Raw genomic sequence first — 16653 nt, 5'->3', positions numbered from 1 at the left:
ACTTCAGCTTTGCTTCTATTGCTGGCTTTTTGTTGTCGATAGTGTGCATTTGTTTATGCCAGTGATCTCAGAGCAACAACCTACAGTAGCACTCATCCTCATCTTTTTTTTTTTTTTTTTTTTTTTCTCCTATCTTGCTGTTAATTTTAAGCGTTTGCGCTTTCACACGATATTGCCCGCAGGCTTGCTCATCGAGCTCAAATTGTTAAACCGGATTTTTAGAGGAATGTGCATGCCTACCCTCAAAAACTTCTAGAACATTATACTAGGGCCTTTTGTTGCTTTGGGATGCTAAACCCATTCTATACATAAGGCAGTCCCTGAATTACTTGCGACTTGGTCAGGGGGCGCTTGTTTAACTGGAGGACCACCATTGTCACATGCTTGATTGATGTAAAAATTTGAAGCAGAAAGTTCACGAATTCCTAACTTTGCACAGATAACAGATATTGCAGTTCTGTAAAGTGTATCTGAAGTGAACAACGTTGGTATGAGCTTACACCTATATGTAATTGTTCCAATGCTAACGAGAGAAATAACATTAGTTCTAAAGGAACTAAGGCCCAGTCCATGCCTCCTGGTCCAGCACGTTCATTACGTGCTGCACCAGTAGTGGCCACCATAGTTTTTCCAACATTTGTGGGACGCTGGTTGAGTCATAGTGTAGAAAGTATTTTCTCTGAAGGGTGGAATTGGTGGGGCACTCTTCACAAGGTGTGTTTATTTTATAGATAGGCCCCGCAGTGTTTTCTACAAATGCAGCAGCCTGGGTTCCTATTAATGTAGCGTTTATAGTGTGGTGGGATTAATGTGTATGTTTATGCTTTTTGCTTGATTGACACAGGGTTTTGCTAAAGTCCTACTCACAAATTAGTGGTATATTGCAGAGCGCTATACAATGCATCTCCCTTGTCACCTTTGGATGTCCCAGTAGGTGCAGTTTACAAAATCATGCTTTTTTTTTTTTTTTTATTGCTGAGTTGTAAACCTTCTGGCTTTAGTTATCAATTTTGCAGTTTTCAAAAACCTTTGTAAAAATCCATCTCCAAGTTTAAAAAATCTGCTTCCGGCAGGTGGTAGATGGAACTTTTTCTTTTAAAACAAATTTATTTCAGTTAATGCTGAGATTTCTCTATTCTGATTTATCTAGATGGCTCCCAAGGTAAAGCTTTCTCTTAATTGACACTGCTTTATGCTATGCAAACAAAATGTCTTTTCTTGAGAATTGTTATCACTGTGTAGCTTACGGTTTTAGGGAAAGGTGTCTTTCAAGACACTACGAAGATTACTGAGGGAAATATGGCACTGCAGTTCTTCAGCCACCTTTAAAATCGGTGGTGAGTGGTCACTTGCCCGATGGTGTCCAAAAGTGGAGGGGCAGTTAACCCAAATAAAATATATTATCCCCTTCAGTGATGGTGCCCACATTCGTGAATGGGAATTTACCAATTATGTCCATAAGCAGTTATAAAAAACGGAAACTGGACTGTATGTCAAATGATCCCTCTGTTTACCTATAGTCGGGTACGACCCAAGACAGGAGAGGCCCTGCCCAGATGACTGAAGCATGGCAGCAGATTGCCTTTGCGACTAAATAAATAGTCCCGCTGACACGACTCGGCCCAGCTCGGAGCACGGGCTGCATGCTCTCTGTCGGTGAGGTCACCGGCCGTCTGGCTCGTGTGCATCCGCCTTTGAGGGGCAAATGCTGCCTTCTAAAGTTGTACACGACTATAGTGTTCTGCAGTTCACTTCAGACTGCAGAGCACTGCTACACATAACCACTTTATTAACGGCACTACCATGTTTGGTGGGGTGTTCAACAGGCTGTGTTCTATCAGCAGTGGTGAAGTAGTAGGTTTGCTATCCTCATTATGCCTATAGCCAATAATGCGCTTAATGTGCGCCAAATTGAGCGTGGCTTTTTGACATAGCTTGTTTACAGGTAATCTGTACATTACTAAAATCGGAACTATTGGTCACAAACCACCGACACGCACAGGTCAGCCTGTTCTAGAGGTCGCAATCCACACAATGACCATGTCTCACCAAAAGCTGGATGCACACCGCATAAAACATTTTGTCCGTTGTTACTCTGCATTCCATACGAGATGAGCTTGGTCCCCTGCTGCTAACATTCTCTGAACTCGCCATGCATCAGTAATACCACGTGATCCCCCCCCCCCCCCCTCAAAACAAAAAATTACGTACAGAGATGACTTTGCTGAGAAATTGGGTGCACTTGTTGAATTTGTCACATCAAAAGATTTTTTTTTTTTTGCACGTTCAAGGAATTGAGGTGTCGTACCATGATTATTAAGTCGGCAGCTATCTAACAACAACAAAAAAGACAAATTTTTGTCAGTTTTTCTTGTGTTTGTGGTTTTAAAATTATGGGGGGTTTTACGTGCCAAAACCACAATCCGATTATGAGGCACACCGTAGCAGCCCAACACCATAGCCACTAAGCAACCATGGCGGGTACTTGGGGTTTTGACAGGGGAGTTAAATCTTATGGAAACATGGACATTCCTGACTGTATACTCTATTGAAATTTAGCTGTTTTTATGAGGGCTCACTAGAGAAGTAAAAGGATCTTCTTACATTTTGGTTTCTTTAAAGGAAGTCTGTTGCACCTTGAAATAAAATTGTGACCTTGACGCATTTGAGTGTATCGTAATTTGACTGAAGGGAAGGAGGGGAGGATTTCACACCCGCGTGCACTCCCCCCACTTCGAATGTCTCTGTGTCATCTGGTGATTTCAAAGCAAATGCTGAAACGAAGGCTTGGAGTACTGAAAAGTGCTGTGGCTTTTTTTCCCCTTCCATGCATATATATAACCTGTAGTCTTATTCTTTTTCTAGAGCCTGGAGTTCTTCAACTGGGCAGGTTTGTCACCTCAAGATCAACAAATTCTAGATGAGGCCTTAAGGAATGGAAGTGATTGTGTTGAGGTAAGTTGTAAAACCTGTGGTGTATAGACTAGGGAGTTGTCAAGCACAATTAGGCAAATGAAGTATGTGGGATTGTGTTATTTACTGTGTCATGTGTTCACCTGTGACATAACCTTAATTGATAGTGCTAGGGTGTGTTGTTCATAACCTAGTTCATTTGAGAATTTATGGAAGGTTGAGGATTGTGTGTAATTGACATCTGCTATTAAAAATGGGCCAAGCTCCACCCACAAGCAAAGTGCAGCACTTAAAATTTGCATTCGGTATATTTATGACATCTATGGATAGCAGGCTGGTGTACACTTCATGCAGTGGCATTTCATTTGTAACTGCTGGCTGTGGCTTAAAGGGCTCATCACCAGGTTTAGGCATTGTAAACACACAAGTAAGTCTTAAATCACAGGGTGGAAATTGTGTCTGCAAAGTATCAAGCCGCTGCATAGCATGAAAACAGGCTAAATTTCTAACAGGAGCCTGCACACCCTTCCTTTAGAGGGAGCCCCACTTCTAGCCAGAGAGCCAAGGTCACATGCACAAATGCCCAACGTTACTAGGCTAGGTTCAGTTGTTGAACTCTCTGTAGGCGTCGTAAATCGCGGGCCCTGCCTTGGTTTGCCACCAGAAGGCGGGAGCGCCTCAGGTAGCTCTACGTGGGTGCAGCTCTGCGTTGGCGAAGGCGCTCAATCAACTTGCGAACGCAACAAGTGTTTTCACCGATGCCTTTTTTAATGTTTGTATAGCCTCTCAATGGAGCAGATTGAAAAACATTACTTAGCTGTAAAAGTCTTGTGCTCCCTTGGAGTGCGCTGTTGGGAGTCCTTAGTCTGGGTCCCCAGCAGCCCCGGCCATCTGCTGCGCTCTGCTAATCAGCTGTTGCTGATTAGTAGCTTTAATCTGCTGTTGCTGATTGGTACTAATGAACCATTAATGCGAACGCATTGTATGACTCATGGTCGAAAAAGTCATGGGAGCTCAAGCGAGCCAATCGAGGCAGTTGATGACGTCAATTAAGGCACGCCAACCCACGACCATTGGTGGAAGTCGAACCCACGACTGCTGGTGTTAGGGCCCAGTTCATTAGGTTGGAGTTGAGGCACTCAAACCCACATCCTTTGGTGGGAGTCGAACCCTCGACCTTTGTTGTTAATTAAGGTACATTTTATTAAGGGTAGAGTGAACTAAGGCCCATGTTTAATTATGAGAGTTCATTATGGCACTCAAACCCACGACCACTAGTGGGAGTCGAACCCACGACCTTTGGTGTTAATTAATGCAATGTTAATCTCCATGTTTAATTACGATAGATTTCATTAAGGCACTTGGACCCACGACCGTTAGTGTTAAGGCTGTGGGATCTCACACATGCGGGCCTAGTTAAGAGTTAAGGTACTTGAGCCCACGACCTTTAGTGGGAGTCGTGCCCACTACCTTTGGTGTTACGGCGATAGTAATTAAGATATAGTTAATTAATGCACTTCAAACCACTACCTGTGATGTTAATTAAGGTGAAATTAATTAAGATAGAGTTAATTAAGGCACTGGAACCCACAACCTTTGGTGGGAGTCAGACCCTTTACCCTTGGTGGTTGCAATGCTTTTGCATTCATCCACGTAGAGATAAGTGCCCCTTGAATGTTGAAATAATAAAAAAATTAGTACTAATATTTGCTACTAATAAGTTGTAGCTGTTAGCAGACCAATCAGTTAATTAGTATTAATAGGTGCTACCAATAAGCAGTTGTAGCGGTCAGCAGGACGATCAGTGCATTTCTTTTCAAATAATAATAAATCCAAGGCACCTTCTCTCAATATATATGCTCTCTCAGCACTTCATTTCATGATGAAAAATAAATGAAGCTAGCGCTATTGTATTTTAACAGAGCGCTACATACACAAGTGCAATGTTCAAACCTAAATCAGCTTTGCTCGCTTGCGAGCAGACTTGCACATTCAAGGCACGTTCTCACTGCAGCAACAGCGCATAAAAATAAAATTTGATGATACGGGCCGTAAACTCCTTAAAATACACATGGCGTCCAACACGCACAAGACTGTCGCAAAAAGCACTGAGGCTGCAGCAAAACACGCAAGTATACATACCGCCAAACCATGTGAACAGCCGCAGACTGTGCTTCACCGCCCCGTGCTAACCGAGCAAGGTGCGACAGCAGCGCCACGAGATGCAAGAATTGGTGGCAGGTTCCACACAGTCACAGAAGTTTGAAAACTGAACCTAGCCTAGTAACATTGCAAATGCCTCTTATGTAAGTACTCTGTCTGCAATGTCACTGATTATGGCACATGACTTCAGAAAATCATTCAATGCAGAATGCACAATACCAATACTAGGAGTATGCTGCTCATCAAAAAGGGGAAAAGAGAAAAAAAGACGACTCTTAATGTAAACATGAAAGGCAGGAAAAAGTCACCAAAAGCTAGTCGAGGCAGAAAGAGTGTGTCTGCATTGGCAAAGAGGCTTGCCTCCTTAAAGCTTAGCAACATGACATTTCAGTTTTTCTTATGTTTGCTAATGCAGAAAATGCAAAATTTGTGGGGATGGGCTGTTTAAAGGCTAACTCAACAAAATTCTGGACTGCGTAATAAGCCCAGTTTCAGATAATTTAGATGTACAGCAGCCTCAGGAAAATCTTACGCTTGAAGTGCGAATCGGCCCTTCAGAAAATACTCCAAAAAATTCCGGACTGAAAAAAATGCCGCCATTAACAGTCGCCGCAAGGGACGTACTTTGCAGACTGTAGAGAACCAACGCTTGCGTTGTATGCTTCCCTTGCTTGTATACCGTTCCCATGTATCAGCGAAGAGGTCCTGCACGTCTGCTAGCCACAGAGTTTATATACTTTACAAGCTACTTCATGCGCTGTGCCAATGTTGTTGCCTGCCCGCAATGTTCTTTTGTTGCGAAATATTCTCAGACTCGGAGTCAACAGAGTTAGTATAGTACTTTGCTAGCTGCTTCGTGTGCTGTGCCAACGCTGTTGTGCGCCCGCGATGTTCTTTTCATGCGAAGTAGTCTCCGGGTCGAGCCAGTTTTCTTTATATGGTTGTCTCCATTCAACAAGCAGAGCCTTGATGCGTTCTGCCTCTGCTCGTAGAAGAGCTCATTACGGTGGCCAAGCTGTGCCACGCAATCAACGCGTGGCACAGCTTTACGCTACGTCGACGAAAAGGACATGTCCTATCACACACTGGAGCCGCTGGAACAAGGTGCATCGCGCGGTAGCTTAGCTAACCAGAGCATGCTGACAGTTCGGGTTCACTGATGCGAGCTTGTTCACTTTATGATTTCAAGAAACAACAAAGCTCTCGCTTGCTGCGCAGAATAATATTTTAGTAATCTTAGTGTCTCCGGTATAACGTAACCAGGTTCACTGGCCACTGCCTGGCACGCTGTAAACGTTGTCCGATCAGGTCTACTACTGCCATCGGTAGTAAAAGATTAGTAGCTGAGGCTTGGCGCTAAATATCTGTAAACTCGCGGCCAGACATGCCGGGCTTCGGCCATGATAGTTTTGCCCATTTCGCTCTGGCGGTATAGCATTCCTGCAAACCTAGCTGCTGCATCTACGCCATGCCCACGGCGCGTTCTCCTTCGTGACGAATGCAGCATGCGGTTCCTGCTGAAAGCGTTTCGAGCGCTGCGTCAGAAAGGCTTTCGTTCGTGTACTTCGACGTGTTTGATGTAGACATGCGAAATGTCTCAAAGATGATGCACTACCGGAAATGATTGCTCAGAGGAAATCGCCCCAAATACAACTTAATTTGGTTTTTGTGCGCCATCGCGGCTTATGATGCTTGGTCATCCCGAGAAAGCGTTTGCGAAGCAGATCTTGCATGAGTGAGTGACTGTGCTGTTGAAATGTAGCTTGTGCTTCAACTATATTTTGCATACTTTTGCGCGTTGGCTGGTCCACGTCGCACTTGCCTGCTGCACTGTGGTGCACCCTTGTGTTCGGTCTTCCTCTACTCAGCGTTGCATATTGCAACTCTGAGTATTGCAACATATTGCAATTATGTATTGAATCAGTGGGTGTCAAAACTTAATATCATTTTGTTCTTGTTGAAAAATGTAACACACATGAAGTGTAACATTCCTCCAATTCTGACAATCCTAATTAAAATGATTCGGTGAAACCTGTGGAGTTTGCCTTCACAGAAGGAAAATTTATTAGCACATAAATGTCCATCGTTGTCTGACTTGGACAGCTTTTTGATCACCCTGTATTAACCGCACCTTGTTACCCTCTCTCAGCAGTTCATTGCATTTCATATTCCTAATTTTCTAACTACTCCGCTACAATTGCAAACGAGATAGTGGCCCACCTAGAGCAGCCAGTTTGTCCTGCAACGAAATCAAGTTCCCAGAGTTCTAAAAACATGTGGCGTGACTGTTACCGCTAGTCTAGAATGTAAAACCTTTCGTCATCCATAGCAAAAACTTGTTCAGGCACCATCTTGTGATGACAGTTATAACACTGGCTCTAACAGAAGGTATACTGTGAACATGCTTTTGTTTTCGTATCGAATTGTAATGTGCAGCCAATTTTCACACCAATTTTTTTGGAAAAAAGGGCGTGCATTAGAATTTGGTAAGTACATAATCATTGCGAGTCAGAGTGGCTGTTTTCATTTCAAAATCCTACGAACGCAAGCTGAAAATCGGCATTTTCGGCTGTAGATAACGTGTCTTATTCATGGGCCCCTAGCGATGCCAAAACGGGCGTTGCAGCCACTGGGATTAGGCTTAAGATTTTGAATGTCTTTAATGCTTAACTATACAGTCGGCAACCAATAATTCAGACTTGACGGAGACCTACCGCCTAAAAGTTGTGGGTTCTCATACGTGCTCTTGGGACAAAGGAACAACAACACAGTAGTGTAAACAATCACAAGGGCATTTATTGCACCTTTCATACACTAATGCACGCTGGCCAAATTACTATGCGTAGAACAATCACATGGGTGCGCGACAAATCAAGGAAGTCCGACTCACCGCGACCGGATAGCGAGCGAAGATGTTCGCCCCACGCTATGGCACCATCTCCTAGTCGTTCACGCGTGTACGGTCACGCGAACGGCGGCAAGTTTGAACGATCCGTGTTCGTCCATGCCGGTGCCCTGCTCCTAGCCTCGCGAGATGGTCTCGCGAAGCGTGGGTCGGCGCATGCGCGTGACGTCCGCATCGTTCACTGCCCCCAACCCAAAGAGGAAGCACCTTCCACCTTTTGCTCCCAAGTCGCCCCGTCGTTTGGTGGCGTTAGCATCGCGACACTCGCGCCATCTCTCGCAATGCGCCGCAACCAATACGACCGCCGCTTAGCCAATACGCGCTTAGCCACGCGGAGAAGCCGGATTGCAGGAGATGTGAGCTATGCGGGGAAAACATCAGAGGACGCGTGAGAGTCGCGCATCTCCACAAATTCTGATATTTCAGATTCTCCAGAATATGTGACTTATGCCACAAGTGGCCTAAAAAAGGTGCTGTATTCTCGGATGAACACTTACAAAGATACTTTCACTTATGCAAGATTTCATGTACCTAATACCTGACGCATTTGGTGGACCTCGTACGAACCAAAGTGTGTGGCACTAGTCACACAAGTTTGAAAATGCGTGCACTTGCCGTCAATTTGGCAAATCCATATTTCAACTTTTGCCATGATACCGCTACAGATAGATGAACAGTCAATGCATGCACTAAATCTCCATCCCCCGGCAACGTAACGGAAGTCTGCAATGCTGTGTACGCGAATGATCACAGGTTTCTTTGCAACAATCATTGTCCTGAGCTTCCCTCAATTAGTCGTCAGTGCAGACTTAGATGGTGGAGTTGGAGCTACTTGAAACTGCTTGAGGAAGTCGCCCAGCACTGTCGCAGTTTAACACGTAAATGAACAAATGCTGAACGTGTGGAACTTTAACAGCATGCAACACAAACCATAAATACAGCCATTGCAACTTAGCATCTTGGTTTGTCCTTTGGTTTAGGCATGGGTCAGCTACTGGGCTTCTTTGATTTTCCACTTCTGGCTACCCGCGGGCTGCCAGAGCCACTCAGAACGCTTCGTTTTTTTCTAGTTGCTCCGCGTGACGCACTTCCGCCGCACGTTTGTTTTACTCGGGCTGGAAGCTTCTGGCTACCCGCGGGCAGCCAGAACCAGCCAGTACGATAGGCTTCTTCGATTTTCGGAGTTCTGGCAGCCAGATGGCAGCCACCTAGTTCCGGTTCTAATAGGAAGTCACTTGGGCTAAGATCCCAAGACAACCCAAGTTGCCCGAAGTTTGCAAAATCGAACACCCGCGTACAGCTGGCCGCGGGATAAATGTAAACATGCTACCAGTATGGCAGCGGCCAGCGTGGGCGTTGTGCGCTAGGCGTAGTCGGACCATTTCTGCGTTGCCAGCTTGAAAATATATAGTTGCATTCGGGAATACGATCACTTTTGCAAGAGACGCGTCCGATGCCAAGACGGGAAATCACACGTAAATGATAGCGAAAGCAATCGCTCGAGAGTCGCGGCGGTCACGTCAGCCACCGGTGACATTTGCAATCATTTGACAAGACACGAAAAAGCAGGATATCGGGTACGTCTCGCACGCATAAAATTTTGTGCCAACGTGCTTGAATTCGATTTCAGAATGTTTGTTTTGCCTGAGGCAGCGGCTGGCACATGAATATGCATGCCGCTAGTGACCAGCAAAAAGCTTCAGACTAAAAATAGTATTGGTCGACCATGAGATCATTAATAAAGGTGATGTACGTGTGGCCATTACTCACCTCAACCAGTGCATTCGTTTAGCATCTACAGCCTATATCAGTTTCGAGCTACCACCCAAGCATACGACGGAGACAGAGCGAACACGGGCTAGCTGCAACCCCTTCGCTAACTGCAGAAAAAAAAAAGAGAGAGATCGCTGCATATACGCGGGCGATGTGAAAAGGGATACCACCAGAGAAAGACGAACTGAAAAGGCACTGCAATGTGTGGTAATGAGCGTCTGAAACTTCGCGGACCACTTGCGCGAAACATGATGAGGATACCGTGCAAGCATGATCGAGAGCACAGCGCGCTGTTCACAACCGGGAAGAAGCATTCACGGGACAAACACATGCACAAAAGAAACCTTCAATCGGTTCGCCGCCGCACCGCCTCGCAAGGCGGAACGGCGCGTTAGAACCCTAGTAAGATAATGCTAGAAGTAACGCAATCAGCAATTCATGCACCGCGCCGAGGAATACGCGAGTGCTACTGAGACCAAGTTCAAAACCACGTCAGCTGAGGCGGCGTGCACTAGCGTTCGACGCAAGCCAGTAGCAAGGTAAAAGTCCTCAACCGCCCGCATTGCAATCCGTCAAGTCCCCACAAAGATGGCGGCGAGCGCTCATCGCCACTTTTTGTCTGCTAGCCAGAGAACTTCCAGAGAGCTGCCAGACCAAAATTGTCCTGGCTGGTTCTGGCAGCCCGCGGGTAGCCAGAAGCGTCCAGCTTGAGTAAAACGAACGCTCGGCGGAAGTGCGTCACGCGGTGGGCGGAGCAACCCAAGAAAAACGGAAGGCGCTCTGGCTGGCTCTGGCAGCCCGCGGGTAGCCAGAAGTAGAAAATCGAAGAAGCCCACTATGGAATCGACTAGGCTTCACTAGTGCCGAGGAGACACTGGCTACGTGACCACCCATCATGCCTACAACATAGCCAAACCAAAATATCACTTTACTCCTCAACTGAGTGGTCAAATTAGCACGCGATTGGGAAGAACTAGCCGAAATTATCAAGTGGCACACTTTAATATGTCAGAAATTTCTGTCCTTACGGCGAGTGGTGCAGTGCCGCAAAGGTGTCCAAAGAATTAAGTATTTCTGAATTATCAGTCAGTGACTGTAGTGCCCTCTTAGCAGAGAGAACATCTAGATAAAATCAGTGTGAAAGTAACCCACGCCTCTTTCAATTTGTTCAAATAAAACGAGTTTTGAATTGGTCTAGCACCGTTCAACAGTCAACACAAATTCCTTGGCACTCTTATGATGCCCTTGTGCCATCGAGCATTATCATTTTTCAAATGTTAAGGGTGGTGTAGGGTGGTACATTGCAGTCCACGCAATATTATTGAGTCAATTCATTTTAAGTGTATTATGTGTTTCGATCATCTCCGATTCTTTTTTAAAATATCATGGTATTTCACTTCATGTGGGAGTACTACTTTAGACTTTTTCCTGCCAAAAAAATTTGCAGCTGCCATGAAGGCACTTTGAACTCAGTGCACACAAGTGAAACTACATTGGGCACAATAATTTCTACACAATTATTGTTCTTACCCACTCTGTGGAACTTATGCTCTGTAATGTGAAGGTATCTTTCAGGATTATTAGTTTTATTCTATATTTTATTTTCACCCACGAGAAAAAAATACAAAACACACCACATAATTACTATTATGCAAGAAAAAGTAATTGTTCCATTAGGAATAATGTTCATTGATGGCTTTTTACTTTATGCAAGCTCTTAAAACTACTTTGAGAGCTAATAGAACTTTAAAATTCTGCGTAAATTTTGACAAATTGGAAGCAGTAGCATTTGAACTCATTTTGCATATGTAGAGCATTTTCTAATATGCTTTGCTGGCAACTTGTCCAACAAAGCTTTAACCCCTTCAGGTGCCAATTCTTGTCATTGAAAATTTATTTACATGACAAGCTGTACAGTTGCAGAACAAATAAGGAATTTTTCAAAACTTCATGCGACAATTCTCTACGGCATGGGTCCTCAAAGTGGATTCTGCGGAACCCAGCTGTTCCACAGGCCTCTCCTCAGGGTTCCGGGAGCCACTGATAAATTTTCCCTGGTTCCGTGCTCGCCAAGTGGCTAAGAGGGCGAACGCGTGGTGCACTCTATCCAAAGAACTTCCATTACTCATTCTCGGGTGCCACAAAGCACCATCACGGTGTGCAACAGAAACACGCGAAGTGTGCAATAAATTCGCCAGCAGCTTGTAGCCACCCAGCATCCGAAAACAGGCAGCGTTCTTAAGGTATGTCACCACCTGTGAAAAAGCCTTTTTCAAGAAAAAAAATTAATTTTTTCTTTTTTAGATTTCGAAAATTCCCAAAAATGTTCTGCAGAAAGAATTATCTTCGTATCTTATTTAGTTCACAAGTTATAGCCAAACTACTAACAGCTGGTGAACGGTTTTGAAACCGAAACGAATGTGGTGTGGTAACAGAAACTGATAACTTAGCGAAAATCAGCGGCGTATATTGAAATTTTTCTGTTACGTTTTAGTCTGATATGTAAAAGATTGAATACAATTTGTAAGGCTTCGTTTTTTTAAACATTGCTTTAAATTTCTGTAACGGGGATCCATGATGCTACAAGCATTAAAAGTGCGTCTCTGTTGTTTACGTTGTGCGCACTTTATGCTGCTGCTGTGAATACTACCGGGATAATCATTTTTATAGCTGTTATTTTTAGTAGCAACAGTAATAACATAGGCTGAACATTTTTATAAGAAGGCATGGCCAAGTTCAAGGTAAAAAAGACGATTGAGACAAAAGTTTTAAACGAAAGTGAAGCCGGTTTACGCTGACCTTTGTACGGATGAGCTCTTAAAAAAGTGCCTGTACGGAAAATCCCAAATTGTAACAAGAGTTTATCGGTATGATTTGGCAACGGGTTCCCGAAGACGTCCGCGTGAGCCTGCCCATCCTACTTTTTGGTTTATATGATGTGTGCCACTTGAATGATGGGAACAGAAGTACAACAGATATTTTGAGGGAAGCAGGCATTGAACCTGGCCATCACACGCTCGTAGCATGTTGCACCAGTGACCAGTACCGTGTGGAGAAGGCCCAGCGTCAATCAACGGGTGAGGCAAAATATATCCGCAAGAAAGGAAGTGCTGCAACAAAACCCAAAACAGAGCTTGTGGCAGCTCAGAAGGGCCCTAGCTATGAACCTAGTGGATTTTAACTTTCTATGCCGTGATGATCTTGTTTGTACAAGGATTGAAAAACTTGCAATATTGTTTCTCTCAAAACTTGATTTCATGCACTTTCCTGTTGCGCAAACAATTGTAACTTCAAAATCAATAGTTCCTTTGTTACTAGTCTGTGCAAGGATTGAAAAACTTGCAATATTGTTTCTCTCAAAACTTGATTTCATGCACTTTCCTGTTGCGCAAACAATTGTAACTTCAAGATCAATAGTTCCTTTGTTACTAGTCTGTGCAATGAACTAGGTATAATAAAAAAGAATGGTAAGTTTTGATGTAATCATGTTTTATTCCAAGCAATGCAGACAAAAATGACGAATTTTTTTTCTTTGGTATTTTTACTATAACTTAATTCCCAATTATCGGATGGCAAAGATCCTAGTTAGTTGCACAGTCTGGTTAGTTGGCTATCTCTGTGCCAAAAAGTTTACAATCGCGTAACAGCCAAGTTTGGGCAATATTTTGTCAATAACAAATGCCAGTGTGATTTTTTTCACTCTTTTTTGCTTTTGAATTTCATTTAAAACGGTCCTTTATAAGGTCAATGTGAAATAAAAATTTAATGGCCAAAACTAAAAAAAAAAAATTTTGAAAAAGGTGGTGACATACCTTAAGCTTTTGCACTTAAATCTTGGAAGCTGTGACTTGCGACCATGCGCATTTCTCCCGTTTGTAGATCGGGGCCGATAGCATGCGCACCGATGTATACGTTGGAGGATTACAAAGATAAATGTGTGGAGCGCCGCAAATGTGCGAAGCAAAAGAGCAAAAAGTGCGCTAGCGTCCAACCGAAGCAAAGCGGCGGAGTCCACATCTGTCCGCATAGCCATTTTTCGTTAGCGGAAATTGTACGTGAAATGTGTCCGACAGCAACGCCGGAACGATTCGTGCTTAATTGCGCCTGCGTTTATCGCTGCGCATAACACCGCGTTGGTGGCTGGCTGCATGCCTTCATATGTGCGTAGTCACCATCCATGATCACGTAGATAGCCACCACGGTTTCGTCCGCAGGGGTTGCAGCAAACAGTAGTTTCGTTTTGACTCTGTGCTTGCGTCGGCCACCTGCCTTCAGAACCGCAAGGTCGTCATGATTGCGTCGATAGCAGCCGCGGTTTCGTCCGCAGCAGTTGCAGCAAATGGTAGTTTCGCTTTGATTCAGTGCAAAGCTGTCGAAGATGAAGCACACCAGCTGCAACGCAATGGACGGACGATTTGTTGGCGACCAACTCACGGGTGACAAAATAATCAGTATGTGCACATTCTAGTGAAAGCATCTCTTAGATGAAAACACGCACCGCGGCCTCGCTGCAAGTGTTATATATATAGATCTGTCATGATTGCGGATTCATTCAGTAAACAAAAGTGTGCTGATGTAGTAAACATTTGTTTATTGTTATCTTGATACCCTCGATAATTAGAGTAGGCACTAATTCTAAGACCTCTTGTGATGAAATGTTATAATGAAGTGTCACCATGTGCTAATCACTGAAAACTCATTCTTTCTCGGCATATGTCTGGGTTGCCATGCTGTGTTGTCTTGGCTCATAACGATTGCACACAGTTTGGACCACGGTGTTGCTTGTCGCCGTCAAAGTAGCCTGCCGAACACCACTGTTAACCCCAAAATGTTGCACGTTAAGCCTAGCCTTTGCATCGGATGGGGGGGGGTCCTTGGGACTTCATGGAGTTTAGCAGGGTTCCCTGGGACCTACATGCTGAGAACCCCTGCTCTACAGGTATGAGAATCTGAAGTACTGTATATACTCGCATAATGAACGCACCCCCCACTTTTCTAATCAAGAAGTGTTTTTTCTTTGCATAATGATCGCACCCTAAACTTGAAGCTATGAAGTAGGGGAGAGACAGTACGATTCCGCGTCCGGCAGGTATGATTGTGTTGGACGCCGAATCGTACCTTGCGTCTCCTACTTTTATTGCAATAGCAATTATATGGACACTCCAGGTGCATTTTTGCCGCCGGCACCGATGATTGTGGTTCAGGGAGGTAAGCGGGGCAGAAAAGCGCCGTTTTCTGTTGCGCGCATGGAACCAAGGGGAGGGAGGGGGTGGCACAGCAACTGCATGGCCGCGCGTACCCCATCTTGAAAGCCGTCTGCGCCGGGGGCTGACTGCAACGGCAGCTTATACCTTTGTGCATGCTCCGATCTTGCCGTTCACTTTGCGTTGAAGTTAAACTCTGCACGAAGGTCACTTCGCTCGCTGCTGCTGGCTCCGCGCTTCCCGACACCAGCGTTTTGACAGCGAGTGTCCGTGATCAAGTGTGATGTGATCATGTTTGCCTGTGCACGCTGTGACACCATGCTCATTTACATAGTTAGCAAATGTTTGCAAGTTTATATCGCTGATAAAACTACTATCCTTACTTCGCATATCTTTCTACACATTTGCTATCGCAATTGATGGTTCGCCTTTTGGGCGAAACTGCAACTTTTTTTAGAGGTAGCCATGGAAAAAAAATTGCACAAAATTTTACCCCGCATAACAAAAGGACCCCCAACTTAGCGCATATTTTTCGGGAAAAAAAGTGCGTTAATTATGCGAGTAAATACAGTATTTCATGCATACTTGGAAAGCACCCATCCAGACAATTCAAGTATATGCCTGATATAAAACATTGTGAGAACAATGAATGCAGTGAACCCGCTATGTGAAGACAGAGGGACACTGCAAGGACCAACATCCAGTCTTCCACCTTCCAACTCATTTTACTTACACTTTACACTTATTTGAACTTCGAGCACAGGTCCAATCAGAAGTGCTTCAAAGATGTTTCCGACACATTTGAAGTATAATAATTTTGATCAGTGCTTTTGATTTGGATGTGCTACCTTCACATGCAGAATTGTGCACATAGCGCCTGAAGAGTCCAAGAGAATAAATTTTGTTCTGAGCGAGAAACAAATTTTGAACTGTGGTCACAGTTCCGTGCAAACCTCCTAATTTTGCCTCCACTGCACCACACGACGGTTTGCATGTTTGACTAGGCTTGTTTCAGCATTTTAAATTTTTTTATGGGTACTTCACCCAACTATTATTGATCAATTTCCACGTCAATTCTTGTGTATTCATGAACCACCGCGGTAGCTGAGTGTTTATGGCATTGTGCTGCTGAGCTCTAGGTCGTGAGCTCATTCCCCTGCAGCATTTCAATGGAAGCGAAATGCAATGCTTTTTGTAAGGTACACAAGTTATTTTTGTTTTTCTGGGAAATTAGTTTAAATTCTTTGCAATATACATGAGCATAAAGCAAAGTAAATATGCTTTTCAGGCATAGAAGTTTTACTACCAGTTTGTGGTAACAAAGCTTTTATTGCTAAAAATGAAATCATAGTTTAATAAAATGAGAAAAAAATAGTGCAACGCACTTATACCTAAAAAAATGGTAAAGTATACAAAATGTTTCGCAATCGAATATCCATTGAAATTGAAGTGTTGCATAGAACAGTACTCCCGCTAGAAAAAGATTATCTGGAAACCCTTAGTTTTGTGTGCCATGGGGCAAATCAGTTCCTTGTGTAAAACAAAAATGTTGTTTTTTTGGTGGGTTTTGTTGACACTGCATTTCCTAAAATTCTGCTATGTATCCGTTTTAACTAGCTGGTCCTGAATGGCTATGGCTTCAAATGGTGGAGGAAGCAAAACTTTCACAACATCACGCATTGTCACTTGCTGAAT

The 16653-nt window shown here is 44.1% G+C and overlaps 1 protein-coding gene across 1 annotated transcript in view; it reads left to right on the top strand.

Annotated features, from left to right (window-relative positions):
• The window catches only part of LOC119431221 (ubiquitin carboxyl-terminal hydrolase 10-like), a 64425-nt gene that overhangs the window by 8575 nt on the left and 39197 nt on the right, over positions 1-16653 (top strand). Inside the window, exon 2 of the mRNA XM_037698698.2 lies at positions 2866-2955. Coding sequence (XP_037554626.1) covers positions 2866-2955 — 90 coding nt within the window. The remainder of the gene's footprint in view (positions 1-2865; positions 2956-16653) is intronic.

The sequence above is a fragment of the Dermacentor silvarum genome, chromosome 1 (assembly GCF_013339745.2).
Source record: "Dermacentor silvarum isolate Dsil-2018 chromosome 1, BIME_Dsil_1.4, whole genome shotgun sequence".
Taxonomy (NCBI): domain Eukaryota; kingdom Metazoa; phylum Arthropoda; class Arachnida; order Ixodida; family Ixodidae; genus Dermacentor; species Dermacentor silvarum.
The sequence above is the reverse complement of the archived record's forward strand: the minus strand, read 5'-3'. Positions and strand labels throughout refer to the sequence as shown.